Raw genomic sequence first — 23,263 nt, forward strand, 5'->3', positions numbered from 1 at the left:
GAAAAACATGGATTTATAAAATATAATCTCTATGGGCCACTGGCCATGTAAGACTTTTCTAAAGTTTGGCCCAGGAAATCATGATATTCACTATGAATAACTCATCTTTTCCTCCCTCTTCACATTTTCCATGGTTTCAGTGTTTCCACTCCTCTCCATGCACTTCACCATGTCAGTAAATCCTATATTACATGGAGGCCCTAAGGGCTGAGGAAGGAAATCCAGCTGCTTAAATATATAGTTGGGCCTGCAAAGTTCAAATGTTGCAGGATTTTTCTGCCTTCGAGGTTTCCTCAGTTTTTATTCATCACAAGAACAAAAGTGTCCAAGTTGCCCGTTCAAAGTAAATATATTTTACCTGAAGAAACTGTAGATTCAAGACATCGATTAAATAAAACACATGTCTGACAACACAAAGCAGCTTAGAGTTATAAAGACTCAAAAGCTACACCTGAACCCCGTAGGGGTAGAAAAATATCTATAAAATATTGGTATATAACACCAATACTAATATCTGACATCAATATTGGTCCAGAATTTTCATGTATACATAATTCATCACAAATACTTAATTACAAATAAATATGAGCTGCAAAATGACTTGTCAATAGGAACAAAATGGATGTAGGAAAGTACAAAATGAGAGTAAGAACTGGCAGTCAGAGCTCTTTCAGAAGTTTGTTTTTTAGTTTATAGACAGAATACTCATAAATTTATTTATTTTGTGAAATTTTTGGATAATTTCACATTGAAAAGATCCAGGAATGTTTTTTTTTACTATTATTTCCATCCTTTATCCAGGCCAAATCATTTTCAAACAGGTTGAGTGCGTCTTTATAATAAACGTACAGAAAGTCGCTGCTGCTTTGACGAGGCGTTCGGGGTCTTTGCATGTTAACTAAGTGCTGAACGTGAGGCGAGAGGTGAGTGGGAGGAGGGCGTGGGGGCGAGGCTAAATTAGCTGACACTCTGAGTCCGGAATAACGGTGGGCAGGTTGTTAATCAAGCTGGAGGTGCAGAACCTGCAGTGTGAAGGAGGAAAGCTCCCAAGCGAGTTACACTGACGAGCCCACCCCCCTTCATCCTGACAACGCTGGACACCCTGAACGCACCACAACTCAACCATAGAGAGCAGGACCTCCTCTGCACACACACACACACACACACACACACACACACACACACACACACACACACACACACACACACACACACACACACACATACACACACGCACACAGATACACACACACACACACACACACACACACACACACACACACACACACACACACACACACACACACACACGCACACACACACACACACGCACACACACACACACACGCACACAGATACACACACACACACACGCACACACACACACACAGCGCTCACTTCCTGCACAGCAGCCAGAACCCAGGCACAAGTCATGCAATCATTTTTACCTTAGTTATAGCACTGAATCTGATGAACATAAATTATAATTACGTTTTTCACACACATTTTACATCAGAAAAACATGCAGCAGCACTTCCATCTGGTGAAACACATTTCAATTTGCAATTCCTCACATTTACACCTGCAGCTCACACTAACTGGGAACAACCTCAAAAAGATAATTCATTACCGTCAATCGATTGAAAAAGTAATAAAAAGTCATATTTAGGAAGGACATATTTCAGGTGTTAACTGCTGATGATGATGGACAGTCAGTGAAGGAAAATCTGAAAATTACATCAGACCAATGAAGGAGTACTGGAAATGCAGAAATATCGAAGTGAAGCCTGCTGGTTGACAGATGTCCTGCACACAGACACTGGAAGCCTCTACAACAGTGGTCCCCAAACTACGGCCCGCGGGCCGAATCCGGCCCGCCGCAACATTTGGTCCGGCCCCCGGAACAATACCAGAGAGCAGTCAGATTTTTTTTCATATATTGTATTTTCCGGGTTTATGTGTGGATTTTTCTTCAACCACAGGGGGCTCTTTAGCAGGAAGTGTGTCCCGTAAACTGTGGACGTTTTGTTTTGCATGGCGCATTGCTGCCATCTGTTGGACTTTTAGGGAACTGCTTGACTTTTATGTTATTTAATCAGTACGGTTGTTTGCTAGCGGCAGAGCAGATGAACACTCGTGTTTGTTATGAACGCCACATTCCAGGTTTCCCTCAATGAAATGAAAGTGTTTTTGATATACTAGTCAGTCCCAGTGACCGTTTCACTAACGGTTTTTGCCCATGTGCTTTCTGGGTAAAAATCAATCGAGAAACGATTCTGGCAATTTCCGGCAGCGCAGGTGATAAACGTGTAACACTTTTTCTGACTCCGGCCCCCCACCAGAGAAGGAAAAAGTTATGTGGCCCTCACAGGAAAAAGTTTGGGGACCCCTGCTCTACAAGGATCCTGCATCACATAAAGTCTGTACTAAAGAAGCTGACTGGTCACAGAGTTCAAGAAGTGAAGCAACAAGGATGAGCACAGCTTTGAGAGGATTGGGAAAGACCACCAAAATATCTCACCTCACCGGAGAAAAAGGCTGGAAAGATAATGATCATTCCAGATAAAAATACATTTAGCATTTTTATTTATGGAATCAAGGTCCCAGAATCCAGAGGAAGAGTGGAAAGACTTAAAATCCATGTCTGGTCAGGGTCCAGCATGGACTTTCCAGTCATGATTTAAGCCATCATGTTATCTGCTGAGTTTTATCTAGTCCAAAGTCAACAAGGTCTATCAGAAAAAATAAGAGGACTTCATGCTTTCTTCTGCAATTAGGACTTGGTACATGACCTGAACTGAACCAGAACCTGGATCAGTGATGATGGTGGTACTGGCCAGACCTGAACCCCATAGAGAATCTAAGGAGGAAAATTAAAAGGTCTTTTCACACCCGATAGTCCAGCAGACTTGGTTACATTTGTTGCATTTTCAGCCGGTGCGGTTTGCGTTCACACTACTCTGTGTCGAAGGCCCTATAAGCAACCTGTTCCCCTCCCCACCTGTGGGGGCGCTGCACCAAGAACCACTAAAGGAAATGACACAAAACCCTCTGAGCACAACTTCCTTCATCACAAAATGTAACCAAAAAAGGAGTGGCGTCAGATTTTAGTGGTCACAGAATTTCCTTATCGTCTTTGGTAAAAGACCACGAGTCATTTCTCCCGCTAGCAGCAGACCGGCGTGTTCGTTTTACCCAGAAAGCCCTGAGCAATAGTCTGCTTCTTGTTTTAATCTATTATCATCAAAATTACAATAATACCAAACACTTGAAAAACACCAATCTCTGTGTAATTCATTTAATTTCTAAACAAATAGTATTATTTCAACTGAATTCCTAAAACATTTAGCTGATATTCTGATTTATAGAACATCAGTGAACCTTCGCACAACAACAAGACCTCAGATAAAATGTACCACATTTAGCTTAGTGGGTCCTAAATGAAAAGCAGGATGAATAATTGAAAAAGAAAAAAAAAAGAGCTGGCTGTCATTTAACTTTCCTGCAGTGAAAGCCAGTGAGTGACACAGAGGAGGGAGCTGCAGCTGCTTGGTGGGCCGATCATAATGCCTGAATAAATGGCAGATCCTTGTTACGGGAGCCCCAGATCAGTCAACATTTAGATACAAAGAGACACTTGTGCTCTTCGTTGTAGATATCCGGACCCCGGTGGAGAAAAAGTTTGTCCCAGTTTGATGTGTCAGAAAGTGGGTCCGGCGTGACGCTAAGCTTTGATGATGCCACACAGCTGCAGCGGCCCGACGACCGAGACGCTAATGGCTTTCAAACTTCTTTTAAACATGTGAAAACTGTGGAGGCTGAATAATTCACGGCACGGCATATGCGAGGCCTGTCATTTGGCATCCAGCAGCCATCACTCTGGACGCATCTGCACGGCAGAAGTTTTTGATGGCGGGGAGGAAACCGTCCCATGAAGCCTGGGGACCAGATGAGAAACTGTCTCACTGAGACAGACGTCCACCATTTGGACAGAATGACGAGCAGTCGAGTGAAAAACTCAATCCAAACAGATCCTGGTGTGACAAACGCTGGGGAAATCTGGCTGTTGTTACTCAGCAGAGGTAGATTTCCATAAAACGCTGATCAAACCGGTTATTGGTCTTAATAAATATAAGCAGAATCTTAAAACTAAAACAATGGACATATAAAATAAATGTCATCTTCAGAAACTTGGCCTATAAACTGGTGTTCCAATTCTTTAAAAAGTGGGAGTTAAAGATGCTCTGGTCACGTTTTACGCTGCTATTCACCAATACTGATCACATGGATTGGCTGCTAATTTTTCTATTTAATTAAAATGTTTCTATTTAATTATAATTTCTACTGGCTATGTGATCTTGCAGAAAGCAACCAAAAAAATCACCTTAACACAAAAACATGCAGGCACATTGCAGCTACTATTGAGTCAAAAGAACAATTGAGAAACCTGCTGTCAGTAATACAACATTCAACAGACTGAAAACAGTAAGGCTCTCAGCCTAAATTATGTTAAGTAACGTCATATACAGTAGGCCAGTGTTGTGAGATTTATATAATATCAAGCAAAAAAGGAAATATTTCAAGTCAAATGCAGATTGCATTCAAATAAACTAAATATATTAATATATAAATATAATAAACTGCCTGAGAGCATGGCTAACCGTTTCCTGTAATGTCAAAGCTGATACTGCTAAGCCCCGCCTCCTTTTTCTGATTGGCTGTTAGTGACCGGTCCAGGAACTGTGCATTTCTGCAAATGGCATTAGGACCACCAGGAGGAGACAGAAGAGTTGAACTTTTTCACATTTTATCTGTCACAACTTACTGAAGGTTTTAATAAATATGTATAAAATATCTTTGTACAGTTGAAATAAGACAAAACTAACTTCCAAATAACTTTTCAGCAAGATATAGGAGATGATTTAAGTAAACAATTTATTACCATTGATGAGAAAGAAACAGCCAGTGGGACTAGTACTTTTTCATCAATATTAAGGAGTTAAATCCTTAAAACAAGTCTCTCTTTTAAGTTACTTCTCAGTTAGTTTAGTCTTAATTTTAATATACTAAGATATTTGCACTAGAAACTAGACAAAAATACTAGGTAAGATTTTGTGGTTTTGCAGTGTTGTAGGTATAATCTGCATTTTTTTAATATCAATATTAAGAAATTATTGACTTAAAAAAACTTCTATATCTTATCCAAAAGTTACTTGTAAGTAGTTTTGTCTTATTTTAAGTGTACTACGATTTTTGGACTAGAAAGTAGACTAAAAATACTTATCAAACATTTTGCGTTTTTGTGTCATTGAGCAGCAGATCTCTGCACAAGCAGCATGTCTGCTGCAACAAACAAACAGCAAGACACTTCTGTTGAAAACATCTTCCTGCCCTCACAGGAGCAGATGGGGCGGCGTGTTTAATTATTAACAAGCGTTCACGTCGGACGCCGCACCTGCAATGTCAAGCAGGTGCCACCTCAGGTATTTCATCGCCACATAAATGAAAGCACAGGTGAGGACATGCTGCTGCAGGAAAGCAGCCATTTAGCCTCTGAATGGGGCCCCAGGATCATGTGCAGAGCCTCCTAATGGGGAGGAGGAGGAGGAAACGGGGAGAGGTAGAATCAGCAGATGCCTGCGTTTCAAGTCTGATGCCACAGATGTCAGCACAGATGATGCCTCTTCCACACGGCTCCATGACCAACAGAGGACAGCGATTCCAGGACAACCAGGGCGGATCTGGGGGTTGGACTGGAAGTAGACTGGAAGCTGCAGCTGAGCATTAAAACTCTAGAGACTGCTGCACTGCAAAAACACTAAATCGCTCACCAAGTAGTTTTAGTCAAGTTTGTAGTGGAAATATCTTTGTTACAACTAAGTTTTAAGAAATAGGAGCTTGTTTTAGGTAAATAATTCCTTAATATTGATGAAAAATGTTAGTTTCTCTGGCAGATAATTTTACTTAAAACAAGACTTTTTTCCTGTGTTATTAGTGAAATAATCTATTTTTTTCAGCAATATTAAGGACATTTTGATTTAAAATAAGCTTTGCTTTTAAGTTTGCTTTGTTCTATTTCAAGTGTACCAAAATATTTGCACTAGAAACTACTTGGTAATATTTTGTGTTTTTTCTAGTGTGCATCTGAAATATGCTGCCCAGAAAAGAGAAGGTTTTATTTTTGGAAAGACGAGGGCCCCATGTGTGGCACAAACATGGGCGCAAAGCGGGATCGGAGAGAAGGAGAGTCTTTTTCGGACGAGCGGAGCTGTGCTCAAGGAGCATCCTGCGTGCCTGTAGTGCTGCTGGAGCAGAAGCAGACAGATGGACGGAGACGGAGGCTCCTGCGCTCCGCCGTTCCATGCAGGTGGTCCGGGGTGCGGGGATTGTCAGAGCATGGTGAATTATTTAAATGGGGAGTGTGGAAAAGGGAACGGCTGCATCTGTCGCACATCCTTTTAGAGCCCCTCCAGCAGATGTGTTTACTCACCACCCATAGCAGCTAACTGCTTAATGGGTCAGCATCGGCAGCCAACAGTTAATTAGGCAGGGTCTTTCTGTAAGCGGAGGGGGCGGAGCCTGATGCGGGCGTCAGGTCCTGTCAGGATGTGAAAAAACAGAATCCAGAACAGAGTCTGTTGTTTCCACTGAACCACTGCTGGTTATTACCAGATGGAAAAAAAAACACTTCCTCGATGATTTGTTTAAAAAAAAAGTCCCTATAAAGACAGGAAATGTTCACTTCCACATAAAGTCTAAATCTAGATCACGTTCTACGTGGGCTAACCGAGTGTCAGTGCATTCATGTTTGGTGTGTGAGTGAGGCCTCTACTGTAAACCGCTTCAGACAAGGCTGGGCAGTGATCGTATCGCTTGTCATAATAAAAAGAAACAGAACTTTTTAAAATACATCAAGTCATTTTTTTCAACCTCTATTGAGTTAGTTATGTACAACTCAATAGAGTTGTATGTAAAAAGAAGAAAAAAAAGGGAAAAGCAGGAACTTCCATAAAAAAAGACCAAAAATTTGCGTATAGAAAATTAGGAAAAAGAGAAAAATGGATGTTTCTAACAGTCAAAAGGAGGAGCTTCCTCTCCACTCCTCCGCCACATTTTGCTCAGGATGACAAATTACTGCAAAGGTAACAACTCAAAGCAAACAGCTGGGTTTTCTTAGATTACTTTATGTTTTATAATTGGGAGAACATTTTATGATTTGATCCAAGTTTGACATTACAGAGCTGCCTTGGAATAAAGGTAACTGATTTTGAACCAAGCTGGATCCTGTACAACTGAATATGAATTGGACCTGTTTTTTAAAGTGACTCAAGACATCAGCTGTAATTTGGTGTTACATGAGTAAACAGAGCTGAATTATGGGTGTATTTTTTATGATGTCCTTCCATGATAATGAATCGGGGCAAATAAACAGACCTAAAAATCTAAATATCCAGCAGTTTTCTTTCTTTTAAAAATCTGTGGATTAACAGAGGTGGTTTGGAACATTTTCAGCGTCGCTGTCATCGAATGACACATAATCTCTTTTAGAGCTCAAAGGCCTTGAGGAGGCAGCAGCGCTCATAATCATACATTTTTGATTGGATTGTAGTCAGCAAGGACATTAAAATCTGTTGTTCCATCTAGAATGCCTTAGCAATCATCTGCTCCGGTTTGGGATTATAAAAAATGTCGTTAAAATCAAGCGATAACCACCCAGACGGGAATAAAACGCATGTTTGCACGGTTTCCTCTTCGATCTTCGTGGGTCGTATGCTCGCAGTGTTTCTCTGACTGCACTGTTTACAGCGACGTTTAACATACATACGGATGATTTACAGACTTAGGCGGCGTTTGTTTGCAGAAAGAAAGACATGTGGAAAAGCAAGCAGGAAATCTGAGGAGTGAAACAAGTTGCTTAAACTGAGGAGATGGAACAGAACTGAAATTAAAGAACAGAAACAAAGCAAAAGAAAAGGATGAAAATACAGACACATTTCTTATGAAACACTTTGGATTATTGTAAGAGAAAGGAAATATTGGGATCTTATGAAAAAAAAATGATTTGTAGCATGTTAATCAGCGTCCTTTCTCCAGTTTATAAAAAAACAATTCAATTTATAGAAGAGCATATTGAATCTATATCCAGGTTTCCTTTTCTAACTGTTGTTGTGATGTCTGTCTTTGAGATTTCACACTTTTCTTGAGAACTTGCCAACGTCATACCTTACATACGAGCTGCTGAGCATATCTGCAGTGCTAAATTAATTTACACACACTGTGCTCATTTATAGCTGCTCTGCACGCTCACGTTTAGATGATTTCTACCAAGAAAGTCAATAAAAATTATTTTGCTTGGATTAAAAGAGAATTGATCTCTTTCTAGTTCACCTATATGTTATTTAGGGAATAGTTTTTGAATATTTTCAAATCATTTGTGTAGAGGGGTGAAAAACAAGTCCTTAGTAAATTAAAAATGATAAGTAAGAAAATATAATTTTTATTTTTGTATCTTTAATCTCTTATTGAAATAAGTTCTTTAGTGTCATTTTAGTTAGTCCTATGCAATTCCACACACAACCGCTAGGGGCGCTGCCGCGTTGGTGGCATAGAGAAGATTGAGAACACAAGAAGAATAAATCTTCCGGTTGAATGTGAAGGAAGCTCAACCTGTGGGTCGTCTTTCTCATACCACAGCATCACACGCTGAGGGAAGATCATCTTTTACATTACCCTCAGCCATCCACGGTTATTTAGGGAATAGTTTTTTAATATTTTCAAATCATTTGCCCTTTGTATTTAACAGAAAAAACGACTTATCAGGTTTGAAAAGATTAAGTTCTTCCAACTCGTCACACACAACAGGAAAAAGAGGAAATAAATACTGACCCCTGATATCAATCAATTCCTTCAACAATAAGAACTTAAAGAGTAAATCCGCTTTCCACTTACTGTCCAGGATCATACAGTATGGGAGCGGGACACAGCAGGTAGTCATTGCGCACTGAGGTTGGCTTGTTGTCTGGAAAACAAACACAACAGTTTCTTTTTTTTCTGCATCTCTTATGTGGAACCAAACAAGTTTTAAATATGGATCCAGATCACATATTTAAAACTGCTGTAGTTCATTTTAAAACAGCGGAGTCCAAACATTGTTGCACCGTGGGACAAAATCAGAAACTTTAAGTCACTCAAAAGTGACTATTTTAAATGAAAATGAAACAGTCTTGCTGTGAATTGTTCTAATTTTACATGCCCAGCAATAAATTAAACATAAGTTTTAATGAAATTAATTAGAAAAGAACAAATGATCAAAGGTCCATTAGCCTATTAATGTAGAAAAGCTGCAAATTTGGTTAAATGTTTTACACACGTTGGACAAGCAGGTTTATCTGAAACTTGCTTCATTGGCCTTCAGCTGAAAGTCTGTTATAAAACAGAGCAATAACTTCATTGTGTATTATTGTTATATGATAATTAAAGTCAGTGAAATAAACAAAATGGAACTTTTCATTTAGACCATCTTTCATTTTTAAGAAAATAAAAGGTTTATTTATGTTTATTCATATTTCAGTCTTTAAAAGCTTCCTCCAATCTGTACTTTGAAAACTCACCAAACCAAACGTTACTTTGCATCAATACCAGTGGAAGAATAGAGTTGTGGTTTCCTCACAGTGGCATTAAGATGTAAGAAATAAAGTAAAAGATAAAGAAAACAGACGAGTAATCCAGGAAAAAAAAAACTGTAGACTTTTTTATATTCAATAAAAAATATATGTGAAATCCAATCATAAGGTTTTGAACCTTAATCTCATCACCACAACAGACTGAGTCCTCAAATGAACTCAATGTGAAATATGTGGTCAGTATCTGAATGACAGCATAACACTGTTATACTTTTTAAAACTCTAACAAATGTATTTTTTCATAAAAAAGTTGTAAAATATTTCTTCATCAGAACTTTAACATGTTGGATGCTTCATAATATGACAGAGTATGAGGGACATGCTAGTAATAATAAAAAATATTAAGTGAATAAAGTCATGATGTAATGAGAAAAAAGTCAAAGTATTACAAGAATAAACTTGTACGAAAATAAAGTCCAAATAATACAAGAATAAAGTCGTAACATATGTGGATAAAGTCATAAAACTTTGAGAAAACAAAACAAAGTGATGTGAAAAAAAAGCCATTATATTTAAAAAATAACGTAATATATGAGAATAAAGTCAATATTCCTAGAATAAAGTCATAATATTACAAGAATAAATATTAATTCTCGTAACACTACAACTTTATTCTTACACAACTTTATTTGACTTTGCTTTTGCAATTTTATGACTTTATTCTTGTATTTTTATAAAAAAAATTTAGCGTGGCCTCAACCCTCCATCATGTCATAAAGCTCTGAGTTGTGGATGGAAAAACAAAAGGAATGGCAGATTGGATTATAATTTGTGTGTGTATAAGCGTGTGTGCGCTCATCAAAGGTTGACAAAGGCAGCCACTGAGATTATTCATATGACTGATGAGTTTTTTCTGCACATGCCTCCAACTGGTTTTCTGGTGGAGACGAGCGAAGCATCTGTTTCACATATGTGGCGTGTGGTCCATAGTTGCCATGATGCTTGTCCATAATTATAAGGTGCCCCACTGTTAAAAAGGTCTGGACTGAACACATGCAAAAGCCAATAAGGGAATAAATAGCCCCAAGTGGGCGAATGTGAGACAGCCTAAACTGAGAAAGGACTAACAGGAAGACATCTGCTAATGGCCACTTCCCTAATTCAGATAAGGGGGTTGTTTTTTGTTTTTTTTGTTTTTTAAAAAGGGAGAAAAAAAGGAGAAAGAAAATATGTTCAAGTATTTTAGTTGAGATGAAATGCTGAAAAATCAAAAATAACTTGTCAGGGATGGAAGTGTTGTCATTGGCAGCCGCCGATCCCGCAGATCCCACGGCCAAATGAGAGCTTTAAAAGATTGGCTCTGGGTGCCAAATCCCGTTTGCTTCCTGAAAAAGGATTTCTCAACAGAACAGACTGCGAGCTCAAAATAAGGAGCACAGTGACCTACATAGCCTCGCTCCTCTGATGAATGCAGACGACGTAGATGCGGCGCGACGCGGCCGTCGTTCAGCCACGTCCAACCTCAAAAACGTTTAAGCCAAATATTTACCAAAAGATGAAACTATATGATTAAATGAAGGGGGGAAAAAAATCCACTTAGTTTTGTCACTGTAAATGAAAAGTGATCAGCGCGGAAAGACGAGGCAGAGGGGGGATTCCTTTGTCCAAGTGTGTGTGTTTGTCTGAGGAAAATTCAACCAGATTAAATCAGATGATCCAACTTGGAGATTATTCTACTCCAGTTCTTGTTTTTATTTTCATTCCTTTACCTTTGAGGGTTATTTGGAACACTGTAAAAACACAAAACCTTACCAAGTATCAATTTCTAGTGCAATTATCTTAGTACGCCTTAAATAAGACAAAGCTAACTTACAAGTAACATTCATTTATAACATGGCATTTTCCCTTGTTAAATGTAGCTACAACTTTTTCATCAATATCAAGGAATTATTTACTTTAAACAAGCTCTTATATCTTCCTGAAACATTACGTATTAGTTAGGTTTGTCTTAACTCAAGTGTATTAAGACAAGATTTTGTGTTTTTGCAGTGAAGCCAAAGAAAACACAGTCAACTGACCTAAATTCAAGATATTTTGTGAATCTCATGCACTTCATCTTTATGAATTTGTTCTTGTTTTATCAACTTTAACCAACCTCGGTTTATTTTAGTTGGGCTTTTATGTGACAGACCAACTAGAAGTAGTGAAGATGAAGGAAAATGTTTGCATTCAGTTCTTTTTCTCTCCTAAATAAGATCAACTGCAACTCTAGATGAGCTGCTCAGAGTCACAGCTCACGTGACTGGATTATAATCTGGACTTTATGAACGAGAGACACTGGATCTGACTGAACTTGTGGCAGCACATAAACACTGACAACATACCCTCTAGTTTGCAAAGAGGAATGTTCTCCTAAACTGCTGAGTACAAATGTGCACCACACTTTTCAGATTGTTATTCTGAAAACATTTTGAAAACGAGGGTACATCTTCTTTCCACTTAATCACCCAAATATTAGTGTTTTTTGGTTAAAAATTAATAAAATCCATGAAATGGAAGAATGTGATGAACGTCTTGACTTTTCCAAACATCTTTTAAAGCGTGACTGTGTTTGATGAAGTAAAGATTTGTTATTGTAACTTTTCAACTGAAAGAGGAACAAAAGCTGTAGTTGAGACATAAATTAAGGACATGTAATTCAGAGCAACTGTGTCGACCCAGAGGCGATTCCCAGAACGTTTAGGGAACTTACTGATGGTTTGGTCATTAACGATGAAGCTGCAGATGACGCCTTCGTTGTTCTGTCCGACAGAGAAGCCGTTCCCTCTGAGGACGATGTCGAAGGATTCTGGAATGTCAACACATGTGAGATAAGACCGCAAGGAGGAATTTCAGAGTCTGGAGTTTTAGAATCTCAGCTGCAAGTTTTCTTAGAAAAATGTCGACACTGCTAAAACCCAAAGTGTTACAAAGTATTTTTGTCTAGTTTCTAGTGGAAATATCATTACAATTTAAATAAAGCAAAACTAACTTACTAAGTTGCTTTCCAGCAAGATATAGGAGCTTCTTTTCAGGAAATAATTCCTTAACATTGACATATTCATCAATATTAAGACATTATTTATTACAAACAAGCTCCTATTTCTTAACGGAAAGTAATTTGTAAGTTAGTTTTATCTTATTTCATGTATCCTAAGATATTTGCACTAGAAACTAGTCACAGAATACTTGTTCAGATTTAGTGTTTTTGCAGTGTCTGTGCTGTCTGTGCAGAATCTAGAGGGACAAACTTCAGTCCACCCACCGTTCACACACACAGTGGAAGGCTCCACAGTCAGGATCTCTGTGCACGATCGCTTTAATATCTGCAGGATGTGAGAAAAAAAAACACCAACAGCTTAGAATGCACTCGCTGTTGCTCGGACATGGCAGGAATAAATACATCAGTCGCTGACGGTTATTGGCTCTGTCAAGTTTAGAAAACAGATCAGGGAGCAACACCTGAGAAACGTCCCGTTCCTGATTGGCTCCGGGCGGGAAAAGGAGAACGGGAGGTAAAACAGCAGCTGTGTCAGCCTTTATGGGGAAATTATGCAAGACTATTACTGTTCCTCAGTTCTATTAAAAACCTCTCAGGGATCTTGCATTATCATATAAAGAGGCCTGTGTGAGCGCACTGTCATGGAGCTGCACTTCCCACTGCGATTCAATAAATCAACAAAGGGAAAACTATGCAAATCCCAGCTCAGGGCGGGTAAGAAGAAGCATATTAATGGCAGTGGAAGACATTTGAGCCTTTCATTTGATGTTGGACAGAAGCTTAATCTGAGAAGTGGAAGATGGAAGTGTTTACAGCAGCCTTGTTAGGGATGATGGTTTGATACGGGGTTGTATGACAGCTGGGAGGAAATGGATCTGCTGCTCTTCCTCTGCGCCTCTATTTTCCCACTCTAATTACTTCCTTGGCAGTGAATAAGAGGGGAAAAACGGGGGAATGTAGGAAAATAAAACAATTTGCCTGCTTAGGCTTCAAACTGTGAAACGATAAAAGTTTTCCCCTTCAAGAGAGCAAAAATGTTTGGTGCTAAACAATAAAAATATGACTATTAGCCGTTTAGTTAAAGGATTAACGGATGTGATTGGAGGCACTTTGGGGATACAAAGTAAACATGCTGAATGTGGAAATGAGAAGTTTCAGTTTGGTTTAATTTCTTCGTGATCTGAAGGCAAACATTATTTATGGAGTGTGAAGGAGAGAAGGCCAGATATCCAGAGTCGCTCAGATATCTCAGCCAGCTAAAGGTTTTCTACAAATCAGGTCAGCTTCATACATTCATAGAAAAATAAATGGAGGGGAATAGATACACTTATAAATCCACAATGTTTAGTACACCAGGTGAAAATCCCTTAAACTTTTACCAATTTTGAATAATGGAGATTATTGTTTAACTTTGAAAACAGCTCCGCTCATGGTGCATGCTGCGTTTGCTCTAATTTATTCTTCAGGCGTCTCATGTTTGGACAGTTGTTCCCTCTGGTTTTTTGTTATGAAGCTGGAAAATCTGACTTTTTTTGGAGACAGTTGTTATGATTAGTAACCTTGGCAACAAGGAAGAGATTAACCTAACATTTTTTAAGTAATTGATTAACCTATCAATTATTCCAAAGATTAACTGATTAATCTTGAGTTCTAGTAGAGCATAATTTTTTATTTTATTGACTGAATTGAAAAATGTAGATTTCTTTTGTACGATTTTGACTAAATCACAGCTCTAAATATGTTGTTGCTCCAGCCAATAGCCTTTTGTTTTAGTCTGTATGCTTCAGTTAACGATTAATTGATTAATAAATTAGTTTACGATTATTTCAATAGTCGATTTATCTAAATTAACTTGATTAATCATTTCCACCCTGAACAAGACGCTATTTTTAAAACTGGGAGCAGCTGGTTAGCATCTCAAAAACTCAAATAATACCTGACCTATGACCCCAAATCCCAGATGAGTTGAAGTTAAGAGTCATGGAGTCAGGATCACATCACCTACTCCGTCTCTCTGCTCAGCTTTCTAACTTTGCAGCCAGACAGAGATTTAGAGAGGAGTGGCAAAAGCAAATGAGATGGATTAGCGGAACTTCGTGACATCAGATTATGTCATCCAGGACATGTGATCTCTGTCAGCATGACATTTATTTTCCCTTTGGTATAAATAAAGTATTTTTGAATTGAACTGAATCGTCCTGTCGTTTCAAAGACTTAATGAAGTCATGCATCCTAACAGGATTCCCAGGCCCACAGCATCACAGATCCTCCACCATGCGCCATACTTTCACTTAGTCATTCTTTGTTTCTTGTGAGAACCACATGGAGTGCAAAGTCCACATTTATCATATTTCACATGTTTACGTTTGTGATGGTTGAACAGAAAACCCATTTTCCTGTCATGCTTTTCAAGAAGCTGTTTGCATGCGGACAACATCTAATGGTTGCTATGGAGACTGATGATTAAGATTCCTCCAAACTATGAACTCGAGACCTTACCCAGTCCAATTTGTCACAATTCTCACAGGTTTAAAAGGATCTACAACTAGATGACACTTATAAAATACTAAAAGTCAATTCATAGAAGACTTTGATAAAAAAAAATCTTAATGTAAAAATCCAAAAAACTCACTGCAACGCAAGATGTGTTTCTTTGAATTTCTTTCAGTTTAAGCAAATTTGGAAAAATCAAAATCTCAGTAGGTTGCAGAAATCATCTCATTTTGTTCAGACACAAAATAATAAAAGTTTTCTGCCTCAAAAATTCACTGTAAAAACACTAAATCATTATCAGTATTTTTCGCCAAGTTTCTATTGCAAATATCTTAGTACACTTGAAAAAAGACAAAACTAACTTTTGTCTTTTCTGCAAAATATTTGCAGCTTGATTTAAGTCAATGATTATTTAATGTTGATAAAAAGTTCTAGTTCCATTGGCAGATTATTGCACCTACTAAAAGACATTTTCCCATATTATCGACTAAAAACAAGATCCTATTTCTTGCTGAAAAGTTACTTACAAGTTTGTTTCGTCTAATTTCAAGTTTACTACGATATTTGCAGTAGAAACTCGACCAAAATCTCTTGATAAGATTTTGCGTTTTTGCAGTGCTGCAGCTCAGATTACCAAAGCTGCATGGAGAGCAAGAAAACATAAACAGCCTTTCGGAGCCTTAAAACCAAACTTTCTGATCTCTTTCTGTGAGTTTTGTCAGGCAGGTCGCAGAGGCAACAGGGATCCCGCAGCGAAAGGCTGCGCAGATGATCCCAAATCCTCCCAATCCAACAGAGAAGCGACGAGGCCAACAACCGAGGAATCCAGGATTACTAATCAGAGAGGAATGCTGCTCGTTTCGTTTGGATTCTGGAAGCGTCGCTGATCTCTGCTTCTTCAGAGGGGATGGGACGGGGGAGCGGGACCTTTTCACAGTCCCTCTGAAAAAGGCTTCAAAGCTGTTCAGGAAAGGATGGCGGGGAAATGTTTACGTCAAACTTTGTCCCAAATATCCTCCCTGATATTAATGGTAATTATTATAAACTATAAACTGACTTCAGTGTTGTCAAAAATGGGGCAAAAGATTTCACAGTTTTCTGTACATCTGCATGTTTTACATCCTGTGAGGTTTGAATGCATGAAGAGTTTTTTGGGGGGTTTTTTTAGCTTATTGATTTGCACATTGCAAAAACACAAAACCTTGCCATGTATTCTTGGTCTGGTTTCTAGGGCTAATATCTTAGTACAGTTAAAATAAGACAAAACTAACATACAAATAAGTTTTTATTAAGATATAGGAGGTTTATAGTGTTTTAAGTCAATAACTCTGTAACATTGATGGAAAAGTACTAGTTCAGACAGATTTCCTATGTGAAGAGAGAACAACCTGCCAGTGTAACAAGCACTTTTTCATCAATATTAAGGAATTATTGACTTAAAACAAGCTCCCACATCTTGGTGAAGAGCTACTTATAAGTTGGTTTTGTCTCATTTCACATGTAGTAAGATATTTCTACAAGAAACTAGACCAAAAATACCTTGTAAGATTTTGTATTTTTGCAGTGCATGGATTTTATTAAAAATAAAAATGTCAGTCTGTAAAGCCACTGAAACAAACCATTCGGCGCAGAAGATCTCCAACTGTCATTCGTCTTCATGAAAGACAAAGACTCAAAGGTTTGGTTTTGGAGCCCCGGTCCCTTTGAAAGCAGCACCATAAATCACAGTTCGCTGCTTTCCTGCATCATGCATCAGAAACAAGTCCCACCCTTTGGCTCTGCGTCCCTCCAGCTGCAGGTCTGACAGCTCAGTGTGGCTCTGGCCTCCTCCTAAACACTACTGGCCTTGTCTGCAGATGTAAAGTCCCACTCTGGCCAAAGTGCTCTACAGGGCAGTGGGTTCTAACAAAGCTCCATCTTGGCTGACAGTACTCAGTCTGAACGCTGCTGCAAATGGAAAGTATCACTAATTGGCTGGCAGAGAGCGAGGAGGCTGCTTGCTAACACTGTAAGGGACTCTCACTCTGACAGCTATTCACTAATTGAGTTTTTATGTTACCCCGGCTCGTATTTTTCCATAAAGCCTAATCCGGATGTAATGCAAACATGCATTTTTCATGCAGCTCATCTAAATGTTTGCAGAAGTGCGGCGGAGACAGAGCTAGCTCGATTCTCTTCATATAGAAAAAGCAAAGAAACAGAGAGCAGCCAAACTTACAGAGTTGACAATGCCTTTGAGAGCGTGGAAGCCATCTTTGACAGGAAACACGTTGTCTTTGGAGTCCGCAATATCAGCAAGCTGTTGGAATCATGGAAAAGAGGAGTAAACAAGGAGCGCTGCTGATCTAACACTGCTCTCTGCCTTTTTCTGTTTTCCTTTTTATGACTGAACGCAGTCTTTCCTCTCGCATCGCGGGCAGGAGGAGACGGAGCAGATGGCAGGACTGTGGCAAACACTTTGCTCAACTATAAAAAAAAAATGATTGCAGCACAAACTGGGAGCAATACTGCCTTTGTTTTGTTGTTTCCTTTTTTTTTTTTGACTTAATAAGTGCTTGTGGCACGATGGTTACCAATGGTTACAAGGGATGGGCCACCATGTTGGAAGAGAAATTGTGAAACTCCAGACATCAGTGACAGTCGGACTACAGCTCAGATGGCCCGATGGCACTTAAAGATACAATGCGAGAAAAATACTGGACTGAAATTACGGCTGATGGAGATAAATATCACGATGAAAACAGAGTGAAGAGAAACGACGGAGCATCTGTGTCACAAAGCAGGATAAATTCAATAAAAATAGACATTTTTTCCAATCGAACATGATTTAAACTAAATCTCACTGTATGCCAAATCATGACACATTCTAGCTTGTTTTTATTTGTTTGCAGGAGAAACGTCTAATAAACTGAGAGCAGCCATTTTGTTTACCAATTATCGTGTGTTGATCAATAATTAAAAACAATAACTGTAAAATCAGCAGCTGGCATGAAACTGAGTGAATGAAAACAATGAAGTGTAAACTGTATAACCATATAAATATAAATATTCACACAAAGTGTGAACCAGGGGTGTCCAAAGTGTGGTCCGGGGGCCATTAATGGCCGTAGGAACAGTTCTGTGTGGCCCACATTTTCATCTTCTTGAACTGTAAAGTTTGAACTCCACTGACTTTGAAAAATCAAAGCAGGACTGAACTGCTCTGTACTGGAAAATGTTTTAAACAATGGGATGGATTCTTTTGTTTTAGGTGCAAAAGAAAGTATTTTTCTTCTATAAGCCATGTTTTTCTTTTTGGCTTTCATTTTAAATTCATGTTAAGTGGAGCCTCAAACACAGCCACCCATTAATCTTAGCTAAATACAGACGGGGGTTTCCTGAGAAATTCCTCCTTGCTGTTGTGGCAAAACATTTCATGATCACCCAGTCAGGAAACCGAACATATTCCTTTGTTTAAACCAAACATCTGAGAAACGTCTTTAAACCTACTGTAATTTGTTCTTTTCTAATGAGTTTTGTTATAATATTTATTGTTTATTTTATTAATAAGTAGGTAAAAAGGGAAGAGAATAAAGAAATGGCCTCTCAGCGCGTTCATCTCCTCTATTTGGGCTCAAAATGCAAAAGGTTTGGACACCAGTGTGAACGATTCACTGTGACTGGAAAACTTCCTATTAATGTCTATGCAAAATGGAAATTGTTGCATTTTTTTATTAATATATGCATTTTTAATACTATAAATTAGTTAAGAAGAGAAATTCCTTCAAAAAGACTTCTGCTGCTGTTCAGTCAGTTTATAGAAACTTTATATAGTTTCTATAAAATGATTCATGAAACCATATTGTTGTTTATCTCAGGTTATATTTCACATATATGCCACTATTTTAATTTTTAATTCAACAACATGCTTTACCCTAATTTGACAATATTTAAACCAGATACTAGTGTCTTAATCACCAGAACCGAGTCAACGTTTTAAATCCCTTCCCCGCGTCTTAACAGTTTTAAATGCAGACGTATTTAACGAGGCTTTTCTCACAGGTAGAACCTGTTCAGATGTTTACCTTCCACAACGTTCTCACATCCTGCCAAAGTCTCTTATACAAAAACCGTAATCGCTCTGCACACACTCGGCAACGAGCTCGTCGGGCGTTTTGTTGCTGCAGATTAGGACTGAAGCTCGCTTACCTGCTGCTCATCAAAGTCCAAGACACCAACGCAGTAAACACGAGCGCCATATTTCCTGGCTTCATCAGCCTGCAGCTCAGGCAAACGATGCGCAACAGGTCAGACGTGGAGGTAAAGAGACAAAAAGCGAAAATCCGTGAGTAAAAAAAACAACAACACATGAGGGATTTCAGAATTTAAAAAAAAGATGGAGAAAAGATGGCTTCTGGATAGGAAATATGTCTAAATAAAATGAAGACAAAAAGATTAAATGTGTGAGTTTGATGAGTCAGAAAAGCAGAGCACACCTGCTGCTTGGTGAGCTCATGGATGTACACTTCCAGTTTCCCGTCTGTCAGAGCCAGGATGATGCTGGAGGACTTTGTGGACTGCTGCTGGATCTGAGCGGAAGCCTTCAGGAGTAAATACAGGACGTTTCTGTTTACTGCTTCGGATAAACCCACAACACTAACAAACCACAGCTTTACATAGCTTCCCTGCTCAAAACAGCCATAGGTAAAAGCACAAACTTATGTATTCATACCTACTGATTTAATTACACTATTTACAATTAGAAGCGATATTTAGCTTTCTTTTTGCAACATCATGAATCCAGGATTACACAACTATTCTTAATCTTTAAGCCTAAAATATGCATTTTACGTATTCTGTTTGGGCTGAAATGTCGCCATGCAGCAAGAAGGTTACATATGACAAATATTATAAAGAATAATCTATAAAAAGGTACCACATTCTCTATAAAATTATCATTAGTACTATTGTGAATATACTTCCACACAAATAACTGAATTTTACTCATCCTGGAGAAATATTACAAAGGCAACAGACTTTAAGTGGGATTAAAACAAAGAAACATACCACAATCTGTGAATGGTAACAATGTGGGGAATAGTACTTATCCTATAAAGTGATGCTAGATGTACTTATTGATGTGCTTGTTTGATGCAAATCCCTAAAAACAATAAAAAGTTCTGACTTTGCAGAGGAAACTGACCCATATAATCATGACAAGTTTTGCTTTCTTGAGGAAGATGCATCAGGAGGGAATTATTAAAACCAAAAATCCTCCAAGTCTGCAGGATTTCTTTACATTAAGTTACATATTACCAGACTTTATCATAATTTTTGAAGCAGGACAGACGTAGCAGGCTAACATGGGGTCAGATTATCTCTTCTGCTTTTGTATTCATCATTTTCATGCTTTTCTTTTGTTCATATAAGTTTAGTTTGCTTCTGTAGTAAATAACTGGACGTAAATGAATGCTTTGCCATGTTTTTTTTTGTCTACAACAGTAAAATAATTACAGGGCTCTTGCTGTTTCTGGCAACGTTCAGAGCAGTTGTGCACTGTGTAGGATGAGAGGAGAGTGAGAGTGGAGCTGAGAGCAAAGGCAACTTAAAAACAAAACCCTAGATGTTAGATAAATAGAGAAACAGCTGAAACACAGAAGAAAATAACATTCAAGCTACAGCGCAGGCAACGTCTACAAAGTAGCAGAACCTGATAAAATTTGTTTGAGTTGACAGCCCCAGTTTTTCACTTTATTTGATGAATTTTTCAATCTCTTAATTTCTGAGAATTAAATGCACATTGTTTGTAAAGTTCTGAAAAACTTCATTTTCAGTTTCAGTCCACCTCTTAAATTATTTCCCTCTTTTTATTTTTTCTTTAAATAAAATATTGTCTGCTATGAATATTTATTCAGGTGTCTTAAACTGTTTTAAATACCTGAATACAAGAAAATAAAACCCACCTCTTTTATTCCCTCGTGCATGTACGTTTCACCTGCTGGTATCACATCGTGCAAGCGCTTCAGGCCTTCTTCAATTTTATACCTGGGTGGACAAACGCAGTGAAAGCTTCACATGTGGGGAAAAACATTTATCCAAATTTTAGTTGTTCCCGTTTCTGTTCTATTAAGAAAAACTGAATTTCATTATTTTAGCTTTAATGATTTGCACAGACTCTTAAAAACAGCAATGAGGTGTGGTGTAAAGATGAAGTCACTGTAGCAGTGAGAAACCCACAGGCTGTAAAAACAAGCACTGAGAAATATTCTGGGTAGAAACAGGAAGAGAAAAGGAGTTAAAGTGAATTCTTGAGAAATTCTGAGGCATAAATAGTTGCAGTTAAAGAAAACCCCCAAACTATTACAAAGAAAACTGCTAAGCTTGTTATTTAAATTTAAAATATGACAAGAAGACATGCAATACAGCTTTCACCTATTACGCTTATTAATTTTTTTGACAGCGGAAGAAGAGCTGCATGTTGCCGGTTTAATCAAACCCTGCAAGAGCAAAACATTTTAGAGTAGCAAATAATTATTTTCTGAACAGCATTTATGTAGGAATTTGATAAGATCAAACCTTCTAGTTCGAAAAGAAACTCACCTCAAATAAAACAACGTAAAGCGATCTGATACTTGCAGGAATTGGATCCACAAAGAATTAAATCGGAGAAATAGTTTTGTGTTTTTTATTTCTTACGTTTACAGTAATAATGTCTCCAAACAGGCCCGAATCATGACACTACCAACACTGTGCTAACTGGCCTGAGTGTCCAGCTGTGATGTAGAAATGTTCTTCCTGCTGAAATAAAGCTTCATTTTGATTTAAAGCAACAACAAAAAAAGTATTTAGTTTGAAAACACACCAATAGCCATTTCTGATTTTACTGAGAGTAGAATTCTAATTCAAATATATATGTATTTTTGAGGGATTTTGAAACAATTTACTTCCCGTTTCTACAAGTTTAAAACAGCTAAAATGTTCTAGTGTTGCATCATTTAATGACTCTTTAATGAGTCAAGTCTTTCAGAAAATAACAGGCATGTTGCAACTGACAGATTTCCAATGAAATTATGCAAAAATATGTCATAAATGCAAAATACTGACAGCCTTTAAAAGTTCTAAAAAAATGCATTTTGATATAAGAGTAAAGCTGAATAGGTTACTAGTGGTAATGCTGCTGGATGAAACTCTAAATTAAAAAAAAAGATACAGCTCTGATGTTATATTTGACATTATATAAATAGCTGCTAAAAATTTAAACTGTACTTTAAATCTGTTTTTCCAAAATGAATTAGAACAGTGTAAAAAACATTTTTAATGAAATTAGTATTCGAGTTGATTGTTACCTGTCTCCAGTCAGAGGCAGCAGGACTTCAGATCTGGACGAAAAAGTTACGAATGAGACTCTCATTCGTGGACTGAGGAGGAAAAAAAACACAAGAAATTCAGTCAAAACCAAGAAACTGATTTACTTCGATAAAAGTCACCAAACGTGACGCTTCAGATGGAGAATCCAACTTCTGACATCTCTTAAAGGTCATAGCTGCACTCATCAGAGCTAATCATCTACAGACGGGTGATTTATGTCCAGGTTTTAAGTCCAGATATTAAGATGCATAAATAATGATGCAAACAGAAGGATCTCTTTTAATGTCAGCTAATTTTAGTGCATGACTTGAAGCATCTTCGGAGCCACTGAGGAAGTGATTAATCAGACAAGAAACATGTTGTGCTGACGATGAGTCACGCTCAAACATCCTGCTGGACAAACACTATTAATACACCGAGTACCTGTCGCTTTACAGGGTGACGTAGCTGGCCAGAACCCCCCCGACCCGAACCGACCTGACCCGCTCAGCACCGGTCATTTACATTCAGTTACATTAAAGAACGGAGACGTTCACAGGTTTTCTGCTTCATAAGCAGGTCGTTTGTGGGTAAACACCCAGCTTCACTTTCACTAAATCCATACAAACAACATTAACACCAATTGTTAAAGAAATGCCTATTTTAGCCAAATTATTAAGATTTCGAATGACATAAAACGGGGAAAAAAACTCAGATTTTAGAGAAGAGTTAAAATTAAAGAAACATTTTCTTGACCAGCAAAATGAAAAAAAAAAATTTT

General features: G+C 38.1%; 1 protein-coding gene and 1 long non-coding RNA gene across 2 annotated transcripts in view; both read right to left on the reverse strand.

Moving 5' to 3' along the window:
• Window positions 1-23,263, reverse strand: part of LOC145552870 (uncharacterized) — a 254,817-nt gene that overhangs the window by 116,170 nt on the left and 115,384 nt on the right. The window lies entirely within an intron of this gene.
• antxr2a (ANTXR cell adhesion molecule 2a) overlaps window positions 1-23,263 on the reverse strand; it is an 84,278-nt gene that overhangs the window by 54,185 nt on the left and 6,830 nt on the right. Inside the window, exons 3-10 of the mRNA XM_008417763.3 lie at window positions 22,482-22,553; window positions 21,099-21,180; window positions 19,632-19,736; window positions 19,345-19,413; window positions 17,375-17,455; window positions 12,928-12,988; window positions 12,376-12,471; window positions 8,950-9,019 (exon numbers count right to left, since the gene is read on the reverse strand). Of these exons, the coding sequence (XP_008415985.1) occupies window positions 8,950-9,019; window positions 12,376-12,471; window positions 12,928-12,988; window positions 17,375-17,455; window positions 19,345-19,413; window positions 19,632-19,736; window positions 21,099-21,180; window positions 22,482-22,553 (636 nt within the window). The remainder of the gene's footprint in view (window positions 1-8,949; window positions 9,020-12,375; window positions 12,472-12,927; window positions 12,989-17,374; window positions 17,456-19,344; window positions 19,414-19,631; window positions 19,737-21,098; window positions 21,181-22,481; window positions 22,554-23,263) is intronic.

This window comes from Poecilia reticulata, chromosome 9 (genome assembly GCF_904066995.2).
Source record: "Poecilia reticulata chromosome 9, P_reticulata-male-v2, whole genome shotgun sequence".
NCBI classification, from domain to species: Eukaryota; Metazoa; Chordata; class Actinopteri; order Cyprinodontiformes; family Poeciliidae; genus Poecilia; species Poecilia reticulata.